This window comes from Cibotium barometz, chromosome 1 (assembly GCF_041138505.1).
Source record: "Cibotium barometz isolate CiBa-2024 chromosome 1, ASM4113850v1, whole genome shotgun sequence".
NCBI lineage: Eukaryota > Viridiplantae > Streptophyta > Polypodiopsida > Cyatheales > Cibotiaceae > Cibotium > Cibotium barometz.
In genome coordinates this window covers 60,674,832-60,698,590 of record NC_141046.1, presented here as the reverse complement: position 1 = coordinate 60,698,590, position 23,759 = coordinate 60,674,832, and the positions used below count along the sequence as shown (strand labels likewise).

Below are 23,759 nucleotides of genomic sequence, written 5' to 3'. Positions count from 1 at the left end.
CACCTGAATTTTGATTTGCACTCTTTGGCTGAGTTTTTCCTTTCCCTTTTTGACCTGTAGTAAATGCTTGTTCAGCATTTGTGTTCATATTCATATTCTTCCTCATTTGTTCCTCTTAATAGTAAGAGAGCAACAAGTTCCTGATACTTGAGGGGTTCAACAGCATTCCTCATGCTGAGGTTCAAAGAGGTATGAAAAGCCAAGTAAGATCTTGGCAAAGAGTGCAAGATGGTGGACACAAGCTGTGTCTCAGGAATAATCTCATCCACATTGATGAGTTGCTCTCTCAAATCCTGCAGCTTGTTTAAGTGGCTAGACATATCATCTCCTTCATTCATCTTCTGATTTTCCAGCTCTCTTTTCAAAAATGAGATCCTAGCCTCATTACGTGCAGCATACATCTGCTCCAAAGTCACCCATGCATTCTGTGAAGAGCCAGCTGAACGAATATGAGGTATAATGGACCTCTGAACTGACAATGCAATGAGTGACAAAGCTTGTGCATCCCTGGCATCCCATGTCTTTTGAGCATTTGTTCTCTGAACAGGCAATGGCTGTCCTGGAGCCTGTACCTGTTGTCCTCGTCCACGAGCACCCCCTTGGGGAGGAGTCTCTGGAGCCAATGGACCTGGACGTGGTTCATCACCACTAACAAAATCCCAAAGACCTTTTGCCACAAGCACATTTTTCAGCATAAAACTCCACAAGGAGTAGTTCGTGCCATCCAATTTGTCTTCCTTAGACAAATATGTGAATACATCACTTTGCTGTTGATTTGCCATTATGCTTTACGCACAATGTTGTACCTGTTTACCAAAAAACCCAATAGCAGAAACCCTGATAATAACTGTACTCCACTGAATACAGTTCACCCAAATCTGCCTGCACTCTCAATCCTCTGAATGTGCAGCTCAATGCACCAATGATTGAGTAGAGCAGCAAATGGCGTACACAATGCCAAAATGCCCCAAAAATCCCCAAATTTGCTGCACCCAACTGTGCAAAAAACCTGTATATTTCCTTGCTAGAAAATCTGCCTGTTGTGCCTGTATATTTTCACAGAGAAAATAAAAATGCCCAAAATTCAAAATATGTAATGCTTACCACTTCTGTATTGTGCAGGTACTCAGCAACTCAGTCGAGGTGCTGTACCGTGCATGTACTTTGACTGTACTATTGCAGTCGTGTACTACCAGTTCCACAGTACTGTCCTGGCGCAGTCTTCGAATCAGGTACAGTATACACGTGTGCTGCTGTTTTAGGTACAGGCGATGACAGGCGCAATCATTCGAAGCAGGTACAGTAGGCGGCGCTTGACTGTTGCAGTACCCGACTGAAGGCGACCAAGTACAGAAGGCGGCGCACAGATGTATGGCTGCGCTTGACTGTACGGGCTGGTACACGTACGCTGACAGGTACAATATGCTGTACGGCGCTGTCAGGTACGGAATGCTGTACAGCGCACAGTTGTAGCTGAAGGCAGCGCAGACAAGGTGTACGGGCAGCAGATGTTGAAGCCGGCGCAGACAAGGTGTACTGAAGTTGGCGCAGACAAGGTGTACGTATGCTGTACGGGCAGCAGCAATGCAGAGCTTCAATGCTCTGATACCAATTGAAGACAATAAGGGGTTAGGATTCAAGCAAGCGTGGAAAACAATAGAAGAGTGAACACGACTTCCAGTATGCTTCAATGATAAGAAAGTGAAGTACAATAGCCACATGATAGTGACCCTAAAAGATAAGTGTTCACATGTCCGGCCATAAATGTGCCGGGTGGACCAAAACACTTATAAACTGCATATAAGTGAAACTGAACTAAACTGGGGGAAAAAACCTCCACTAACTGAAGTAAAAAGTGCCCCAGTAATCTACTGATGATCACTAGCACTCCTCTGGGTGCATACACAGCATAAAACCCAACAATGGGATCCCCTGACTTGAAGATAGGCACAATCGTGGACATATTCCAAGTCTCAGGAAAACCCTCACACATGGCTTGGTTAAACATCATAGCAATAAGCTCTGCAAGCATATCTCTGGCATGAATAAAGTGCTCTGCTACCAAACCATCATGATCATATGCTCTCCCAGTCCTCATCTTGTCAATAGCTTTCCTTACCATCTCAGTAGTAAAGAAAGCACATGTCTCTGGGCATGGCTCTGATGGGTCTGGTAGGGGTGGCTGTCCTGGTGCTGTGTACAGGGATGCTGCGTACTCACCCCAAATCTCTGTGGAGGTAATGGCTGGTGATGGTGAATGCTCATGGAATAGTCTCCATGCCTCGCCTGAGTCCTGACTCATAAATAACTGATACAAATCCCTATTAATTGAGTTGATAAGCCCTCTTCTTCCGTCGCACTAGGCGCCGGAAGGTAATCCGTGATTGCTTGTGAGTGGTAACACCCATGAGCACCTCTCTCTGTAATCTGATCCTCATCTCTCTGCACTCCTCATCATACCAGCTGTTTTGGGGCATGTTCCCAGATCGTCTCCGTGTAGGTGGACTATGGGGATATGCCTCTGATGCTGCAGCATGAAGCGTCTCTATCAATATCTGAGTGAGCTCATCTAATGGCCGTCCCGGCTCGTCGGCACATAAGCGTCTGTATATCTCATCCGTGTACACGGTGTCAGTCTCTCTCGTAAAGGTATAACGAGTGTGTGTGGAGACCTGTCCCAATGGAGTTGTGCTGAACTGAAATGTGAGAGTGAAGGACAAGATAGCATGATCCACTGCTACTCCAACCGGCCTAGTGCCTACCATAAAATCCCGAAAAGAGGGAATGAGACTGGGCTGAGCCATAACATAGTCCACTGTACTAGCACCATGCCGATGTGGAAAGCAAGTGAAACCGCTCGCTGCCGGGAATCTCTGTAGGCCATTTAGGATGGCCAATCCATGTGCAGTCCCCATGTCTATCAAATACCACCCATACTGAAGTGTGTTCCTCATCCTGTGAGAGTCTAGATAGGCCCATATCCCTAACATCAAGCTCCCTCAACATCTCCTCTGAGGTATCATAAAATACTGTTTGGTTATGGGCGGTCCTGGCATTGAAGTCTCCCAGGAGAATGATGTCACCATCCCTGGAGAAATCCCAAATGTCATCATCCAAAATAGAAAAGGGAGACTGCCCGCTAGGTGATGCTTACACTGATGTACTAGGAGCAAAATAGCATATACCAATGTAGAGATATCTGCCCGTCTCTGCCCTCAGTCTAACCCACATGTACCTAGCCTGCTCATCTTTGCGGACTATATGTATCAGTGGCTGCAGCTCCTCTCTAAACAATACTGCCACTCCTCCCGAGCCCCGTCCTCTATGCTCTGAACGAGTCTTCTGTCTACAAGCTAGTGGGAGGTATCCACTAACATGTGGCATGGACTGTCCAGGAGCCTGATGCATCTCAGAGTAGAAGATGATGTGCCTCCCAGTGAAACTATCCTCAAAGGCCCCTACATCAAGGCGTAGAGATCCATTACAAATCCAAGTAGCAACTTTGAGTGTAGTCCCATAGGTCTCGCGCCGTCATGAAGAGTGCCTCTCCATAATCACCACTCTTTCATCTCTATAGAAGGCCACTTTCCCTTTCTCTCGGGCTGCCCTTATCTTGGGCATAACTTCTTTCATGTGGGCAAGCTGCGAGAGTGTGAGGTTTTCTCCAAGAAATATTCCCGTCTTGAGTGTAGGATGTCTCTTCAAGAAGTCCTTCTTCGCTTCCATGGAGGGGAAACGAATGATAAGTGCTCTCTCCTTAGAAGATTCGCCACTACCTTCTCTCTTCTTTCCCACTCTCCATGCCTTTGTGTGCGTAGCTTCAATGCCCATCATAGAGAAGAGCTCCTTGGTTTCCCCTTCCGCATCATCACGGTCTTTTAGACCGGACACTCGTACATGTAAGGCCCGGGTCTTCCTCCTTTGCTCCTCTTCAAGGGTCATTTGATGATGGTGGGAGTGGGGATGGGTGGCGATTCTTTACCTTTCCCTTTCTTGGCGACCTCGATCCATTTCTCCGCCTCGTCCATCTTCTTTTGTGTCTCTGTGATCACCTCCACCCATGAAGATGTGACATGTCTTCTCTTTATGTTGCTCCTCCTCCTTTCGAATGATCCTCATTTGTTCCTTGATGGTATTCAGCTCTTCAATCAAGGAGGGTTGAAATTTTCCATCCTCAAGCTTGCCTTGTGAAGTGGCTTCCAATTCCTTTTTGAGGGCTGAGATTTCAGCCGCTTGACTTTTAGCATGCAATTTGGCCTCCACTAGTTCCTCCTTTAGGGCTGAAATCTCAGCCTCTTGCTTGGATGTTCTCTCTTCGAGCTCTTGGATTTTGTCAAATCCCATCTCGAGTTTGGAGAGGCGGTTTATGATTGCGGTAACGGAAGAGTCGACCATCTTCTTGTTTTCTTTGATAATTGTGTTGAGCTTGTCATCCCGAGCTCCTCTTTAACTCCGGTCTTGGCCATGACTTTTTGCAGTACTTCCCACAGCCAATGGACTGGAATTTAATCCATGACACCTGCGCGCAGCGCGAAACAGCAGCAGGAGGGGGGTCAAGCCATGTAGAGAAAAGATTCAGCAGTAGGGCAATGGTGGGGCTGCGTGTGCAGGCAGGGGCAGGAGAATGCACAGGTGGTGTCAGGTGTGCAGGGGGGGGCAGGAGGTGCAGCAAAAACGGGGGGGGGGGGTGGGGGGGTTTGGGGGGGGGGGTGGGGTAACAGGCACAGGGTTAGCGAGCAGAGGGGGGAGGCGGGGCTCACAGGACAGGCGGAAGGTAGAGAAGAGGGGGGGAGGTGGGGGCTGAGAGGACAGGCTGGAGAGAGAGAGAGGAGAGGAGGCGAGGGGCTGGCGGGCAGGAGGGGGGGGGTGTAGCGGGCAGAGGGGTATGCGCAGCAGAGAGAGTGAGGGGCTGGCGGGCAGGAGGAGGGGAGGCGCAGAGAGAGAGAGAGAGAGAGAGAGAGAGAGAGAGAGAGAGGGCAGGGGGGCTGGCGGGAGAGAGGGCGGGAGGGAGGGCTGGCGCAGAGGGGGCTGGTGCGAGAGAGAGAGAGAGAGAGAGAGAGAGAGAGAGAGAGAGTACAAAAGACCACAGGGTCTATGAGATCAAAGTGTTACAGTATGTCCATGAAGTAATTGATCATGGAAAATCATAAAAAAGCCCCAACTAGAGCTAGAAGAAAAAACAGTCATGTAAAAGCTAGTGGTACAATAGACAATACTTGAACTCATATTTAGCCTTGGATCAAGAGAGAGTAAACCATGGATATGTGATACAAAAAACAAAAAACTACTCTACCATCCATATTCTGTCGTCACCCTTTGCCCTTGACCCTTGGCCTTTCATTTTGTTTGTGACATATCATTGAAATTAATAACCTCTAGATATGTTTGATTATTATTACCAATTAGATATAGGTGTATGCCCATTTTTGTCAAGAAGTTTTTACTGAATCAATACTTAAAGCACAAACAAATAGTTTTTTTTTTGTGCATGCTCATTTTTCTAGACGGTGAAGTCATTTTTAAATTGAAGAGAGAGTTCTAATCGGCTACCTTCAAATTGTAGATTTCCTAGCAGCAGATGATGACATGGCATATGCTGAGATGGATGGGTATTCAAGCGATGAGCATGACGCTTTGATTCAAGACAATGGTGGATGGTCAGCACGCTCTAGGTCTCGACCAGTGACTCATTTTTTAGTTCCTTTTTATTTCCTTAGTAGCTTGAACACCTCGGTTGTGTGATGGAATATTTTTTAAATCATAAGGATAACACTTCCGATTATATTTTGAATTTAGGAGGGTCAGATTGGAGGGCCCCTTCTTGCAAACATGCTCCCTGGGCGGGGGATCTCCCCTGCCTGCCGATGGGTGGGGCTCTCCCTGTTGAGAGCCTTTTTTTGTCTGTCTTTTCTTAAAGTTGTAAGTTTTATAATTGATTTCTGTTGTGTGTATCAGGAATGTAGGAAGATATTTGAAAACAGTGTTTGAAGGAATGGATGGCAGCTCTAGAAGATCTAAGGACCAAGGACATGCAGTACTGGGGCTTGAACGATTGCTTGCACAGAAAACAAAGAAAGAAGCTGCTCGCATGTTTTTTGAAACATTGGTCATCTCTCTCTCTCTCTCTCTCTCTCTCTCTCTCTCCCCCCCGCGCCCTTGTGTGTGTGTGTGTCGTACCGCAAAACACAGTCAGTCATTAGGCAGTCCAATTTTGTTTGATCAAGGACATGCGTTAATGGGGCTTGAACGATTGCTTGCACAGAAAACAAAGAAAGAAGCTGCTCGCATGTTTTTTGAAACATTGGTCATCTCTGTGTGTGTGTGTGTTTTTTTTTTTTGGGGATTTGTGTGTGGTAACTTGTGTACAGCAAAACACAGTCAGAATGCCAGCCCTTCATTAGGCAGTTGAATTTTGTTTGATTAAAATGTGAGCTTTGGCTGTTGAGGGATTCTATTTAAAGTAATTAATTAGAGCTACAAGAGGGGGTGGTAAGGTGGCGAGCTGTCCTCCATCTCAGATAACTTGGTTTTCCAAAGCTTTTATTGAGGAATCAGTTGGGCAACTCTAGGCAACTCCCAAGAAGCCCAAAGCTTCAAAGTCTCCAATAGATCTTTGAAAAGCTTTCCAAAGCTTCTACAAGTTTCAAGGGCTGTCTTTGATCTTCACTGAGAGCCTTAATGGTGTTCAAAGGATTCCCAATGCACATATGCAATCCTCAAAATGGATCAGCTTTCACATGCTTTCCATCACATAGGCAAGCTCTTCAAGATGTTTCAAGTCTTCCAAATGATCCAAACTCTTCAAAAATGTTCCAAGGTCTTCATTCAATAGTGTTTCAAGAGTCTTTGAATAGCGTGGACATCCTTCCACACAAGTACGAGCCCTCCAAATGACCTCAAGAACAGGTCAGGCAGCTTCTATAGGTTCCGGGGCAGCTTTGTCCTCTAAACAGACCCAAATCAGCCCCCAAATGTGTCCACAGGTCTTGGATAGTCAATGGGCAGCATCATATGTCACCAATTGGCCGACCATTTGGTCCATTCCTAGTTTTTGCGTCTCGTTCACTTGAGGCCAGGCCGGTGTCTCATGTGAAGAGGCCAGTATTTTGCTGACATGGATGGGAGCCAGACTGGTGCCACCCGTGTGTTAGCAGGATGGTGTCGTATGGACGGGAGCCAGATCAGTGCCACCCGTGTATGACCTGGACTGTGTTCGATCCATGGGACTGTCACGCCATGGAAGAGCCAGTATTCGTGCTGTGTTTTACCTATGGGACTGTCACACCTAGGGAAACTCGTGCCTGGAACTGTGTCTTACCTATGGGACTGTCACTCCATAGGAAGACCAGGTTTTTATGTTTTATGTCGTGCCAGTTTTGTGCCGACAGATATTTTGTACATGTTCCATGAACGGGAGATATGTCCATGTTACTATTTGCACATGCACACATATTTTGCATGTTTGAAACTGTTTTCGCATGACATGTATTCGTGTGTTTGCCTGCCTGACGTGTTACTTACTGAGCGGGGACGCCTGCCAGTGAGTCGTGAAGTTTGCCCTGTATTCTGACGAATTTCAGTGCATGTGAACAGGTGGTAAGTATATGGTACATGTTGTTTTAATGTTATAAATTCTAACCCTTTGATTTATAAGGTTAGGGGTTCACACTTATTTAAAAGTGGGCACCCCCTTTGGGCACCCACTTTGGGGCCAAGGTGGGGAGCCTCACTTTTAAGTGAGTGTGGGGGTGGGCATGGTCACCAACCCCCACTAATCCCCCACATGCATGCGTGGGTAGCTCTAAGGTTATCTTCACTTCAATTTTTATTAAAAAAATATGGCTCTCCATCAAGCGTAAGGGCATCGCTTCTTCTTGGCGTTGCTTCATCACCTTTCGTAACTTCCTGGCGGCTGGAGATTGCTACGCTTGCTGCTGTACGGCTGCTCATCCTTGAGGCGACTGCCTGCCCTGCACAAAGACGGCAGCACCTACTATTCTGCCAGCTGCGCCTGCCCCTCTACAGGCGACTGAACCGGCTGTCTTCCATCTGCAGGCGGCTGTCTGCCATCTTTTCCCTGTACTGCTGCGCCTACTGCTCCTCTCCCAGGCGGCTGTCTGCCCCATTGCTTGCATCACCAGGCGGCTGCAGCCAGGCCAACCACTGTTTCTCAGGTGGCTGCGCAGGCTGCTGGGTATCCTCTTCCAACAGGCTTTGAACCCTGTTCCTTCAGGCGGCTGTGCGCATGATCACCAGACGACGGCGTATCTCCCTCAGCCAGCTGCACCACTAGTTGCTGTGCTGCACAGCAGCCATCTGGGTATCCATCACCAGCAGGTTACGTGTACATTTCCAACAAGTGGTGTTTGCATTCTGGACGTTGTCCACCAACAGCAGGCTGTGCTCCAGCAGGCGGCTATCCACACCAGGCGGCTCCTGCCACCATCTTTCAGGTGGCTGCATCCCTGGTATCCTCCACTAGGTGGTTACCCCTTCTACACGAACACCTCCGGGTATTGGTTTTTCTATCGGCCATTTACAAGTAAGTGATTTTCAGATTTGAGTAAAGCATTTAATGTTTAAATCTGGTAAGGGATTCATCCCTCTACGGCCACACCCGTTCGGTGCCGGGTTGTCCAAGCTGTATTGGCGAACCTCGGTCCAAAGGTGCTGAGATCGGGAGAGCCAGGCGTTAGTACGAGAGCGCCTGTTTGTGCGTGGTCTCGGAACACCAGTGAGGTGCTCTCCGCGGAGTCCAGTGAAAGCACAGGACCGCAGAGATTGGGCCACAATAGTGGTCGTTCTGCTCCGAGTATTCTTCATCGAAATCCGAGCCTACTTGTTTGGTACTGTTTTCATATGTACATGGACATTATCTGGTTCTCAGAACCCATGGAGCATTGTATTCTTTAAATACTCCCAATAAATATATCGTATATTGAGGGGGGGGTCGGCCCGTTCCGGCCCCAGTGCTGGTGTCCATCTTTCCATTTCTATTCATTTAAAGTTCAAGTTATTTTAAGTTGTCCATTTCATATTTGTGGTTTTAAAGTTGTGCTATTAAACGTGTAGGTGTCCAATTGAGTCTTTCCCACTTGACGGGATCGGTTTCATTGGTATCAGAGCACGGTTGTTTCCCTCTTCCTAGTGGGGAAACGAACCTGTGTACTGGACATCCCGCTTTTAGCAAACTTTGAACACAATGGACAGCCAAGGCAACCCTTTGGAAGTACCAAATTCGAGGGGTCTCTCTAGTGCTTCTCGTGGGTCTGATGCCCTGCGAGGTAGACACAAGCCTCTTGAAAGGGTTATGGATAGTGAATCCAAAGGTCAACTGTCTCCAGGGAAGACAGTTATGCTTGAACAAGACCCTGATGCTATGAGGGCTGAAATGGAACATATGAGAAAACTTTTGCAGGCTCAAGAGCAAGAATTGAAGTTTTTGCATGAAGATCCTCATCTACAAAGTGCTATTGAAGCCAGGAAGGCTGATGCTATGGTTGATGTAACCTTTGAATCAATGGCTCGTGAAGTGGGCAAGAAACCAAGGGAGTTGGCACTTGCCTATCTCCTTCGCAAAGGTGATATCAAAGAGGGGGATGACGGAGAGCTAAAATTCAGAAATCCACCTCGTTTGAAGCATGGAGATCCTGCATCCCAGAGGCTGAAATCTTTTATGCAAAAGGAAGAGGTGACTGTCACCTCTCGTCATGCATCCTCTCCCCAAGGCACTAAGCCTGACAGACATATGTATGCCAGTGCTCATGGAGGGCATGAGAGTCACATGCATGCAAGATATGTATCTCATGGTGACAGGACTACTTCCAGAAAAATTTTGCCTTCTGAGTTGTCTCATGGAGAGACCATGCCATATGCAGGTAAGTCACATGCATCTGAGCCTCGAGTTCGTGGAGCACATGCCACCGTGCCCCATGAAGCTTCTATGACGGCCCATGGAGCCCATGCAGATAGGGCTACCCCGTTGGATAAGGGGAAAAGAAAAAGAGAGGACCATGAGCCTCATGCCAGGAAGCTCAAGGAGTTCAAAGCAGGTGATAAATCTGTCAAATTTGATGTCTTTCATGGTGAACACGATGCTTCTAAGGTGTTAGCGTTTGTGGCACAGTTCGACATTGCTTTTAGCGATGAGGACTTTACAGAAAAGTCGAAGGTGCGCCATGCTAGCATGTTTCTGAAAGGCACTGCTGCTCATTGGTGGATCACCGAAAAGATCACCAAGGATCCCATCTCTACTTGGAAGGAATTCAAAGATAGATTCTATGCTCAGTTCTTGCCACCCAATGCAGAGCAAACTCTCACTCAAAAGTGGGATAGGCTGGAACAAAAAGATAACGAGAGTGTGCAACAGTATGTTAACAAATTTTGGAAAGTGTTGCTGGAAGTGACTCCCTTCATGCTAATCTCTGAGGAGGAAAGAAAGAGGAAGTTTCGTTCTGGATTGCAACCTGCATATAGATCGGGTATTGAATTGCACCCAAAACATACGTTGCAGCAACTCACAGCTTCTGCCCTTGCTACAGAGCAATTGGTGCTCAAGATCAAGCAGGATCAAGGAGGTTCCAAGGCGAAGGACAAGGCTGCCCCAAATCAGCAAAAGGGCGGACAGCCATCTAAAAAGAACTTCCGGGAGTCCTACAAGGGTGGTAAAGCTGAAAATAAAGAACAGGGCCCAAGAAAGAACAAATTTGGATTAACCCCGGAGCAAAGAGAGCAATATGCTAAGGATGGAAAATGCTTTTCTTGTGGTAGCAAAGACCACATGTTCCGGCAATGCCCAGATCGCAAACCAAAGCACGAGGACAAGAACACCAAAGCAAATGTTCATGCAGTTCCTGATGTGCAAGGTAATACAGGTCATGATGCAAAAGAGCGCATGGTTTGCAAGGCTTGGGGGCAAATCAAGGATCAGCCCGCACTATTTATGTTTGATGACTGTGCAACTGACAATTTCATCTCTATGCAAATGGCAGCTGCATTGGGAATTGAGGTTGAAAGCATGGGACCTCAGATTGAAGCCGAAGCTGCATTTATTGGTAAAGAGGTGCAGGTTACCCCTTTGATTGGGAAGTTGCGTATTCATATACAGGGCTACCTTGACAATGAGCATTTCTTAGTTGCTCCTTTGAATGGATGTGATGTATTGTTGGGCAAGCCGTGGCATCATAGGCTTGAGCCCCGCAAAGACTACAAATCTAATATGATTTCTTTTATGCATAAAGGCCGCATGCACTTTATTGATGCTGGCAAAGAAGGGGATTCCATCCCAGTTGTATCACACATCCAAATTAATAAAGCAATGAAAAAGAGTCTTTCAGCGTACTTGGTTTTTGTGCGTGATAGTCTTGTGCCAAATCATCAAAATGTGGATGCTATGTCTAATGATAGGCTGAATTTTCTTAATGCATTCAAAGACTGTTTTGCTGACTCATTGCCAGGTGAATTACCTCCCCAAAGGCCCGAAGATCACCGTATAGATCTTGTGCCAGGTAGTTCTCCACCTAACAAACCCGCATACCGAGTGAGTGCTGCACAACAAGAAGAAATTATGAAGCAGGTCAACGAGCTTTTAGAGAAAGGTTTGGTTCAGCCCAGTTCCTCACCTTACTGCTCTCCTGTACTTCTTGTTCAAAAGAACGACGGATCATTCCGTATGTGTGTTGACTATAGAGCTTTGAACAAGCTTACCATCAAGAACAGATTCCCAATTCCACGTATTGATGATATCTTGGATAAGCTTGATGGCTCAGCTTGCTTTAGCAGACTTGATTTGAAGAGTGGTTATCACCAGATACGAGTGGTGCCACAAGATGTCCATAAGACTGCATTCAGGACAGCCTTCGGATTATATGAATTCTTGGTAATGCCTTTTGGTCTCACCAATGCTCCTGCTACTTTTAATCGTATGATGGATAGGATATTCCGATCCCATCGCAAGTTTACAGGAGTCTTCTTTGATGATATCTTGGTTTTCTCCAAGAATGAGCAGGAACACAGAACTCATTTGGTCACAGTGTTCGAAGAGTTGCGGAAGCATAAACTTTTCGTCAATGCCAAGAAAAGTGAGTTTTTCCTTTCTGAGATTCATTATCTGGGACATATTGTATCCAAGGATGGAGTTACAATGGATCCTGCAAAGATAGAGACTATTCGGAATTGGCCCGAATTGCAAAACGTACATCAAGTACGTAGTTTTCTGGGATTATGTTCGTATTACAGGCGTTTCATAAGACATTTTGCTATGATTGCCACTCCTCTACATGATCTCACAAAGAAGAAAACTGTTTTCAAATGGACTTCAAAGGAACAGGATGCTTTCTTGCAGCTCAAGCATGCGATCATATGTGGTCCAGTATTGATTGTTCCTGACTTGCACAAGTCATTCGTAGTTGAATGTGATGCTTGTGGTGATTGCATAGGAGCTGTCCTAAATCAAGAAGGGCATGCAGTTGCATACGAGAGCCGTCGTTTGCATGATGCTGAGCTTCATATGGATATCTATGAGAAAGAGCTCTTGGCTGTAATTCACGCCTTAAAAATTTGGAAACACTACCTTCTTGGGGCTGAATTTGTGGTCAAGACAGATCATCAAAGCTTGAGATACTTTCTATCTCAAACCAAGCTTTCAGAGAAGCAAATGAGAATGGCGAATTTTCTTTCCATGTTTCATTTTCAGATTGTGCATACTCCAGGAAAGAAAAATGTGGTGGCCGATGCACTATCTAGGAGGCCTTATATTGCTGCAGTCTCAGTGGCCTCTCATGGAGATCTATCTGTTATGAGAGATTTGTATCATTTGGATGCTGATTTTTGCCATATTTGGACTGATTTGATGGCTGGTCATTCACATGCCTCTTATGTTATCAATGAGGGTTATCTCATGAAGGATAATTGCCTATGTGTGGTGAAGGATTTGCGTCCAAAGGTTATGGACGAATGTCACGCTCCACCTTATGCTGGTCATAGAGGTATTATGCCTACTACTCGCATGATTCAGAGGTATTTCTTTTGGCCAAGCATGCGTAAAGACATTGAGGCTTATGTGCGTGTATGTATCACTTGCCAAAAGGTAAAATTTGATAGGCAAAAGCCTCCAGGTTTGCTTCAGCCATTGCCTATTCCCTCGCAACCTTGGGAAAGTATCACGATGGATTTTATTATGGATTTGCCTAGATCCCAGCATGGGAATGACGCTATTTGGACTATTGTGGACAGGTTTAGCAAGCAAGCTCACTTCTTGCCCGTCAAGAAAACCATCAAAGCTGATCATATGGTAAAGCTTTTTCTTGCTAATATTTTTAAGCATCATGGTATGCCTAAATCCATTGTTGGGGATAGAGATCCCAGGACTACAAGCCTATTTTGGAGGGCTTTGTTTGATAATATGGGTACTAAGCTTGAGTTTTCATCAGCTTATCATCCCCAAACAGATGGCCAAAGTGAAGCTGCGAATTCAGCTGTGTTGGATTTATTGAAGTGTTATGTGGCAGATCAGAAGAGTGCATGGGAGAAGTATCTTCCACTTGTTGAGTTTGCCTACAACAATACAATCCATGCTTCCACAGGAAAGGCTCCGTTTGAGATTATTTATGGCAGAGTGGTCTTGCCACCCATCCTTCGTACAAAGGATGAGATTTTTGCAGCTGATGAATATGTTCGTGACTTGGATGTTGCCTTTGGTCAGGTACGGACATCCATTGCAAGATCTCAGGATAAGCATAAAAAGGCTGCTGACAAGCATAGAAGGGACATGGAAGTCAAAGAAGGTGATTGGGTATTGCTGAAATTTGAGAAGGCTAGGCTTCGGAAGAGGCCAGGACGAGAAGGATCATATCCTAAGCTTTCTCCTCGCTATTATGGACCCTTCAAGGTGATTCACAAAATCAATGAAGTGTCCTACAGACTTGCTTTACCTAGTCATTGGAAGATTCACAATGCTTTTCATGTGAGTCTATTTCGGAAATATGTGGGGCCAGATCCTGATGAGCCTGTCACAGAAGATCCGCCGGAAATTGAAGAGCTTGAGGAGATCCTCCAGCCAGAACAGATTGTTTTTCACAAGGAGAGAAAGCTTCCTGCAGGAAAGCTTTCCAGGAGATACCTTGTGAAGTTTAAAAATTATTTGCCTATTGATGCCAAATGGGTAAATGAGGATTATTTTGCAGATTATCCGCAATTGTTGCAGGCATATCTTGAGGCTTTTAAGTTGAGGTCAACTCTTTAGAAGCCCGGGGGGATGTCACCAATTGGCCGACCATTTGGTCCATTCCTAGTTTTTGCGTCTCGTTCACTTGAGGCCAGGCCGGTGTCTCATGTGAAGAGGCCAATATTTTGCTGACATGGATGGGAGCCAGACTGGTGCCACCCGTGTGTTAGCAGGATGGTGTCGTATGGACGGGAGCCAGATCAGTGCCACCCGTGTATGACCTGGACTGTGTTCGATCCATGGGACTGTCACGCCATGGAAGAGCCAGTATTCGTGCCGTGTTTTACCTATGGGACTGTCACACCTAGGGAAACTCGTGCCTGGAACTGTGTCTTACCTATGGGACTGTCACTCCATAGGAAGACCAGGTTTTTATGTTTTATGTCGTGCCAGTTTTGTGCCGACAGATATTTTGTACATGTTCCATGAACGGGAGATATGTCCATGTTACTATTTGCACATGCACACATATTTTGCATGTTTGAAACTGTTTTCGCATGACATGTATTCGTGTGTTTGCCTGCCTGACGTGTTACTTACTGAGCGGGGACGCCTGCCAGTGAGTCGTGAAGTTTGCCCTGTATTCTGACGAATTTCAGTGCATGTGAACAGGTGGTAAGTATATGGTACATGTTGTTTTAATGTTATAAATTCTAACCCTTTGATTTATAAGGTTAGGGGTTCACACTTATTTAAAAGTGGGCACCCCCTTTGGGCACCCACTTTGGGGCCAAGGTGGGGAGCCTCACTTTTAAGTGAGTGTGGGGGTGGGCATGGTCACCAACCCCCACTAATCCCCCACATGCATGCGTGGGTAGCTCTAAGGTTATCTTCACTTCAATTTTTATTAAAAAAATATGGCTCTCCATCAAGCGTAAGGGCATCGCTTCTTCTTGGCGTTGCTTCATCACCTTTCGTAACTTCCTGGCGGCTGGAGATTGCTACGCTTGCTGCTGTACGGCTGCTCATCCTTGAGGCGACTGCCTGCCCTGCACAAAGACGGCAGCACCTACTATTCTGCCAGCTGCGCCTGCCCCTCTACAGGCGACTGAACCGGCTGTCTTCCATCTGCAGGCGGCTGTCTGCCATCTTTTCCCTGTACTGCTGCGCCTACTGCTCCTCTCCCAGGCGGCTGTCTGCCCCATTGCTTGCATCACCAGGCGGCTGCAGCCAGGCCAACCACTGTTTCTCAGGTGGCTGCGCAGGCTGCTGGGTATCCTCTTCCAACAGGCTTTGAACCCTGTTCCTTCAGGCGGCTGTGCGCATGATCACCAGACGACGGCGTATCTCCCTCAGCCAGCTGCACCACTAGTTGCTGTGCTGCACAGCAGCCATCTGGGTATCCATCACCAGCAGGTTACGTGTACATTTCCAACAAGTGGTGTTTGCATTCTGGACGTTGTCCACCAACAGCAGGCTGTGCTCCAGCAGGCGGCTATCCACACCAGGCGGCTCCTGCCACCATCTTTCAGGTGGCTGCATCCCTGGTATCCTCCACTAGGTGGTTACCCCTTCTACACGAACACCTCCGGGTATTGGTTTTTCTATCGGCCATTTACAAGTAAGTGATTTTCAGATTTGAGTAAAGCATTTAATGTTTAAATCTGGTAAGGGATTCATCCCTCTACGGCCACACCCGTTCGGTGCCGGGTTGTCCAAGCTGTATTGGCGAACCTCGGTCCAAAGGTGCTGAGATCGGGAGAGCCAGGCGTTAGTACGAGAGCGCCTGTTTGTGCGTGGTCTCGGAACACCAGTGAGGCGCTCTCCGCGGAGTCCAGTGAAAGCACAGGACCGCAGAGATTGGGCCACAATAGTGGTCGTTCTGCTCCGAGTATTCTTCATCGAAATCCGAGCCTACTTGTTTGGTACTGTTTTCATATGTACATGGACATTATCTGGTTCTCAGAACCCATGGAGCATTGTATTCTTTAAATACTCCCAATAAATATATCGTATATTGAGGGGGGGGTCGGCCCGTTCCGGCCCCAGTGCTGGTGTCCATCTTTCCATTTCTGTTCATTTAAAGTTCAAGTTATTTTAAGTTGTCCATTTCATATTTGTGGTTTTAAAGTTGTGCTATTAAACGTGTAGGTGTCCAATTGAGTCTTTCCCACTTGACGGGATCGGTTTCATCATATGCCCCCAATAAACTCCCAAATCTGTCCACAATTGGACAAACACTAGGCAGCTTCAAATGTCACAAAACCAATAGCTTTAGATTAGGATTTCTATTCAACAGCAACAGATTAGGGTTATCGAATAGTAGCTGCAAATTATGGTTTTTGTAACCACCACCTCATATTAGGTTTTTGTATAGCAGCACCTCAGATCAGGGTTTTTGTTCAACGACAAATTAGGATTTCTCAAAAGTAGCAGCAAATTAGTGTTTCTGTACAACAGCAAATTAAAGTTACTGGACAATAGTTGCATATTAGGGTTTCTGTACAACACCACCTCGGATTAGGGTTTCAGCTTGGAGGAGGCAGCATGGGAATGCCAGAAGTGTGAAGCCCTAAGCTTGCCTAACCAAAAACCATCGAGAATGTGCCCTTATGGCTGGGCATGGATTGCCCATGTGCTAAAAAGTTGTTGGTTCCATGCTGTAGGTCAACCAGTTGACAAGTGTGAATTGACGAGTGTGAAGTGTCCCCCTTGTGTGTCCAATCATACCTCCTCCTTATGTGTCCAAACGTGTAGTTGACATATGGTGGGCTATCCACAATTGTAATTACCGAGGATGGCCAATTATAAGTTGTATGTTCATGTTATAACTTGTCCACTCACATTAAGTGTCGTGTGAAGTTGGAATCTTCCACTCACATACTGGCTATGAAACCTTAACAATAACAATCCCCCCAACAGAGAACATCCACAGTCACCAACCAGACCCCTTGCTTCTAGTTTTACCAGAGTACAAGAAGATGGAAGATTGTCCAATCAACAGTTCATTTGCATTATGCATGTCTGCTTGGGAATGACTTGCACACCTCAACTTGTTTTCTGGTGTGCAAGTTGCCTGGATTTTGATGTCTATGAATGTTCATGGACCCACGGCATAGTCACAACTCACAACTTCTTCAAAAGATGGAAGAGGCTAGTGAAAGTAAATATGATCTTTGAATTTGGGCATGTTCCTGGATTCACCTAGGTATATATGATCTTTGAAGGAATCAAAAGAGGGAGGCAATTTACCAAGCAGCTTGTGGATTGGGTTGTTGATTGCTCTCCCATATTCTTCAAGTTGCCGCTTGATGTGAGTAAAGTCCCCAATCTTATGAGTGATATTGTCAGATTCACTCATGCAAAACTTCTCAATATCTGCCTCCAGCTTAGCAATCTTCACGGAAGAAACAACACCAAACCTCCTCTGAATCTCAAGCCACATTTGTCGGGCATTACTCCTTGTAGAAATAAACTGTGCTTGTATGGCAGGAGTCATGCAATGAATGATGATGAGGCGTGCATGAGCATCCAAAATGTCACATGCACTCTGCACTCAGTGCATGGTGACAAGATGGCTCATCATCAGCAGTGCAACATTTGTACATTATTAGAACCCAGTAGGATGATATTTGTCGTACGCCGTGACCCCATTGTATACCCTCAGTCCAGGATAAGTCAGGCACGAGCTATGTAGGTCATTCCTTAGCCTTAGCGGGTCAGTCAGTCAGTCAAGTCCCTTAACCCACTTGGAGAGAATCATTCATGCATGTAGAGTCAGTAAAAGCCTTAGGGTTTGCATCAGAAAGCACTCTGTATCCTGCATTATACAGGGTTTTGTAACCTTGTGTCCTGTGCCCCAAGGTAGTTGCACACGGCATGTGCCACAAACAGGGAAAAAGGGCCAGGGGGCAGCCCTGGAGGACTGAGTGGGAAATGGAGAAGTGCACTTCTCAAGGGGAACTTGCCCTCAGTACTGGCAAGGTAGGGTATTGTGTCATCTGCATACTGGAGTCCAGGTGCACCTCCAAGATGTGGATGGGAAGCCTGGGGCCCTTTAACCTTGTGTCCTGTGCCTCCAGTGAGTTGCTTGCCACAAACAAGAAAAGAAAAGGGGCCAGGAGCAGCCTCAATGCACTGAGTGGGAGATGGAGCACTCTCCTCGGTGCCCTGGATGAGGATCTGGCTGTATGCTACCGAGTAAAGAGTTGAAACTCCTCCTCACTTAGGTAGCTGAATATCCTACACTTACCATAGTGGCCTAGTCTACCTGGTTATAGGCAGGTCCTGCTGACAATTTATTCTATGAGCATAACAAGAGCAACAGCAGCCCTAGTACTACTGGATTTTACTGAGTTTATTCTAACAAGAGCAACAACAGCCCTAGCAAAAATAAAGAGATACTAGAGATTGAGAAGAATATGAGGGTATAAATATGCAAATGAAAGTGCGATAGCCATGTTAAGAAAGGTGGTTGTAGAGTAATTGACAGATGGTTGGGATGATAAAAGCATGTGGGTTTTATAACTGAAAACTCACGACAGATCTAAGGATGATAGGTTGTTCTTAGGACCAGCCAAAGCCACCGATATGCACTTTTGCTCGCACGCACCCACTTACCTGCAGATGTGTGGAGGTTCTACATGGTAGCGTTAGGTTGTGTAGATTTTTGCTGTCATGACATTGCCTGTAGTGTACACATGTTTCATGTAACCTTGGCTTGTTCAATTTCATTAAATAAAGTAGAAGACGTTCACTTATAAATAGAGTTGCATGGTAGAAGTAGCATCATTACCTGTGATACATGGTAGAAGTAGCATCATTAACTGTGAATATTAGTTTGATTCATGTACCTCTGATCTATTGCACTGAACTTTTGCCTTTCACTTGCCTTCCCTGCAGGTGTTAAAAACCAGAGACTACATCCATGTGGAGCAAAATATCGCGTATGAAGATATACATTTGTACCCCAGAACAAAACTTATGAAGACAAATTTTTAAGTGATGGGAGTACACAATAATCTAATCTTGTGTAATTTAGACTCAATACAGATGGCCCTGTAAGAGAGAGGCTTGGCTTGGGGTCCTGATATATTTTCAAAAGCTAGCAAGTTTGTTCACTAGATCACACACCACTGCAGAGACCTCGGCCACAGAAGGATTCTCTGCCCCCTTGTACAATATTCATTGTAAATGTGTGCAATTCATTCATACCTTTAGAGTAAGTAGTGCATTGATTGTCTCTATTACTAGTCTGTGTAATGTCAAGAAGTAAATATTTTCATGGGTTGTGTAGAGCATGATCATGGGTAGGGCTCAGGCATGCCTTTTTTGCTTTGATCTTTGCATTTCCTCTTCACCTTTTCTTTCATGGTAAACTCTTCAGGTGCTAAGGTGAATGCATCATGTAGCAAGAGTACTAACCTTTTCCTTAATTATGCATCAGTCAATGGTAATTTTTTGGCGACAGCTTCTTGGATGGACTTATCACTGGACTAATCAAATCATTATCTCTACTATACACAAGAGGAGTAATTCATGGCAACCTGTTTCAACAGGGAGCCTAGGCTTGACAGTTGCAATTGGGTTTCATATTTGAAGGAGGTCAGCCATTGCCCAACATGACTTTTTATGATTGTTTGTTTTATTATATATGTTTATGTTGCATTTTTTATTTAATTCAAAGTGCTTCGTCAAAAAAGGCTTTTGGATAATAATGTATTTGTGTCTTTTAATAATGTTTGTGTTTTTTTTAAATGATTGTTTGTTTCATTATATATATATATATATGTATGTATTTTAGTGATTAAAAGTGTATGATTGTTTTTTAATGATATGTTTGTTTTATTATATTCCATCTTTTAATTTAATTAAAAGTGTCCTTCAAAATAGGCTTATGGATATGTGTGTGTGTGTGTGTGTGCGTGCGTGTGCGCGCCCCCCCCCACCATTTGTTTTATTATGTATGTTGTTACGTTCCATTTTTCTTATTATGTTTGTCATATGCTCCTTCTCTTTGGACCTTGCTAGGCAAATTAAAAAAATAAAAAGTTTCCCAACAAAAAATTGTGAATCTTGATATATATATTTGGTGGTTCACTTTCACGTTTATTGTTTTGTGTGTGTGTGTGTGTGTGTGTGTGTGTGTGTGTGTGTGTGTGTGTAAATGGTGGTGGTTTCAAGGAGCCATGTAGGGTGAGAATTGAAGAGACATGTCAATAGTAGATCCAATGAAAGAAAGTCAAGTGGTCTCATTAGCCTAGATTAGCCTAGGAAACATGGATTAGTAAAGATGGACAAGGATTAGCTAAGGTTTAAGGAAAGAAAGAGTGATTTCTCGTTATCAAGTGATTAGTATCAATTATGGCTTATGTTGGTATATACATGACCACTCTTTTTACACTATGATTAATAATGTCCATGGGCATGGCGAATTGGCCTTGGGTCCAATATTACAAACCATCTCCACCCAAGAGGATTCATCCTCCAAACCATTGATATGTACAATCACAATCCACATGGATGCAATGGACTCATGTCAAACTTCAAGCTTATGCTCACACAATGTATGGGAAGCCAGAATTACATTTATATGGCTGTAAAGTGTCCAAAAAGCCACGAGCCATAACATCAACTCCATAATGGCATAAGAGCTTTGTGTAGCTTTCAAACATTATGCGTCCAAAACCTATGGGTATAGGCATATGCGCCACAATGAATTTTCAGTAAGCTAATTTACTGTTCTTGACCCTCGTACTTTCGAAATGCAACCAACAATCCTTTAAACCGTTCTAATATAGAGGCGGGTTGCCAAGAAGCTTCTTTCTTAGGTAGTTCTCACCATTTGACCAAGTACTCCACTAATGTACGGTTACGAAGAACTCTTTCTCTTGTACCCAATATTGCTTCTTGCACACATTCAAATCGTGCACTTTCATTCACTAGAGGTAGCTCTTTTTGCACAAATACTACCAGCCCAAGGTAACCTTTGAGATGCGACACATAGAACACATCATGAATCTTTGAGGTTGATGAAGTGTCAATTGATAAGCAACTTCACCAACATGCCTCACCACCTTATAACTTGGTATTCGTGTTTCCCTTGAGAGTACCATATCTTGTCTTGGGAATCCTCAAGAATATCAATCACTCTCCATGAACTTCAATGGTCTCCTGTGAGCATTAGCATAGTGTCTCATCCTTTTTTGAGCTTGCTTCATATTAGCTTTGCATTGTTGCAAGAGTGCATTCAACCTTTCTATCTCCTCTTTTGTATTAGGATTCACCTCCTCTTGCGTTTGTACCATCATTGGCATACACTTTGTACCCATAGAGTGCCTTAAAAGGTGACATGTCAATGCTCTCATGATATGTACTATTATGAGCAAACTTCGTAAGCAGCAACCACTCATCCCAAACACCTTGCGTATCATGGCAATAATGCCTCGAGTAAGTTTGCATTCACTTGTTCACCCTTTCGATTTGTCCATCGATTTTGCGGTTCTATGGAGAGCCTTAAGAGAGTGCTATTCAACCATGGTTCCAATTTGGCTTCTGTCCGGACGACTCAAAATGTGCAGAAACAGGGTAGTTAGTACAAAATTTGGTGTAGCACAACAAAATGGTGTTACTGAGAGACATATCATGACTTTCATGGAGATAGTTAGATGCATGATTAAAGGCCAGCTTCCACATAAGTTTTGGATGAAGGTAATACTTTGTGCTACTTGTGTGCTGAATAGGTGTCCCATTAAAGCTTTGAAGACTATCACTCCTTATGAGACTTGCTTCATTTAAAAACCTAAGGTTGAGTACATGTGTGATTTTGGTTGTTTGGCACATGTAAGATTGAATACTGCGTGTTTTTGGTTGTTTGGCATATGTAAGGTTGAATACATGCGTCTTTTTGGTTTTTTGGCATATGCACATGCGCTAGCGCAATGTAGAACTAAGATTGATGATGACAAGACAATCAAATGTGTTTTTATTGGTTATAGTGCTAAAAACAAAGGGTATGTCTCACAAAGAAGATTATAGTGTTGAAAGTAAAGGTTATACAATCCTCTCATAAAGAAGATTATTGTTAGTAGGGATGTCATTTTTACAGAGGATTCCCTTCCATAAGCCTATGGTAGCCAAAGGTCCTAAGAACATGCAAATGTCCAAAATAGATAACGTCCAAAGATCATAAAAGGGTACAAATGACAACCCATGACCATGGTCCTAGACCTAATCTAAAAGTTGTTGATTCATTATAAAACCATCTCTTCTTATAATGATTTTGTCCTCGAAATCAAAGGGTGGTCGTGCACAAAACACACATATAGAAGGCTATATATAAAAGCCAAAAATCACATCCAAGAATTGAATGCCAATGTGCTGCAATCTGTGTTGAGCGAGCTTATTTCAGTAGTAAGCTTAGAGGCGATGAAGCTTGTACAAGAGTGTCACGCTTTATTGCTTCCAACTCCTAAGGGCACTCATATTTGTTGATACTTGCCAAGGATCGAGTGATAGCAGGATCATTAATCCTTCTCAATCAGAGATCTATCATCCACTGGAAAATCGTTCGTCCAAAGGCTATATTCTGAACAATAGGGTGTGGTTGATGAGGTGGTGTCCTTTGAGCTGCTCTTATAGCTCCTTGCTGTGTTGGTTCTCCTAAAAGTGTTCTTTCCGCCCTCATAAAGTGCTTCTCCTACCAGATTGAGTTTGTGCAAGTCCAAAGGTCCCCAGCTCCTTGCTATGTTGGTGTAGCAAGATGGAATATTTTCGGTGGTATTAAGGGTACTAATAGTGGGGCATTGACTCATTGAACTTATAGAGCTTGCACAGTTGAAGGCTTTGGTCAAAGGCTTTACATCTAGGCCAACATTAAGATCGAAAAACTTGTTTTGGCATGTATAGCCTTGTTTATGTTTGCCCAAAAACTTTACCACAACTTATAAGACATACCCATCATAGGGTTTCACCAAACCTTGGATCAAGATCTGCTTGTGGCATCCATAGATTCTAGCCTTTAAGAAGGCTCTTGCTATGAAGCCTTATCTCAACTGTGTGTTTGTTGAGCTTGCTTGCACAGTGTCTATACCCTAGTGTTTTAAAAGTTTGTTGCCTTACTAATTTATCTTGCATCAACAAGAACCTTGCGTAGTGTCTATACCCTAGTGTTTTAAAAGTTTGTTGCCTTACTGATTTATCTTGCATCAACAAGAACCTTGCACCCTTGTATGCATACATGTTTCAAATACTTGTCTCATTGCTCAAAATGCCTTCCCACTCAAGAAGCCTTGTATGCGGGTTAGGAGACCATGGTGTATGGAGAACACTGGCTTACGCCAGTGGATTGGGTTTTAATTCCCAACAGGGCTCACATAGAAATTTATTGCTTAAAGCTTGTAAATTATTTGTATCCTACTTTCTACAAATGTGTGTCTCTGTTCAATGTTTCTTGACAATGACCACTTCAAACCACCAAGTGTTGGCAATAATCTTGCCTTGCTTCCAACAAGATTCCATAATCTTGCTTACTTGGATCAAATTAAGCGAGAACACCACAATTGTGTTTATCTTGCATCAAACTTTGTAATATTTT

The 23,759-nt window shown here is 44.6% G+C and overlaps 1 protein-coding gene across 2 annotated transcripts in view; it reads left to right on the top strand.

The window, feature by feature from the left end:
• SYN4 (sister chromatid cohesion 1 protein 4) overlaps positions 1-19,389 on the top strand; it is a 62,138-nt gene extending 42,749 nt beyond the window's left edge. For both annotated transcript variants that reach the window (XR_015266872.1, XM_086804528.1), the window contains exons 11-13: positions 5,564-5,672; positions 5,956-6,106; positions 19,067-19,389. Coding sequence is in view for 1 of the 2 variants with exons in the window: in XM_086804528.1 (XP_086660654.1) it covers positions 5,564-5,672; positions 5,956-6,106; positions 19,067-19,165 (359 nt within the window). In the remaining variant the exon portion in view is untranslated. The remainder of the gene's footprint in view (positions 1-5,563; positions 5,673-5,955; positions 6,107-19,066) is intronic.
• Positions 19,390-23,759: the final 4,370 nt, after the last annotated feature.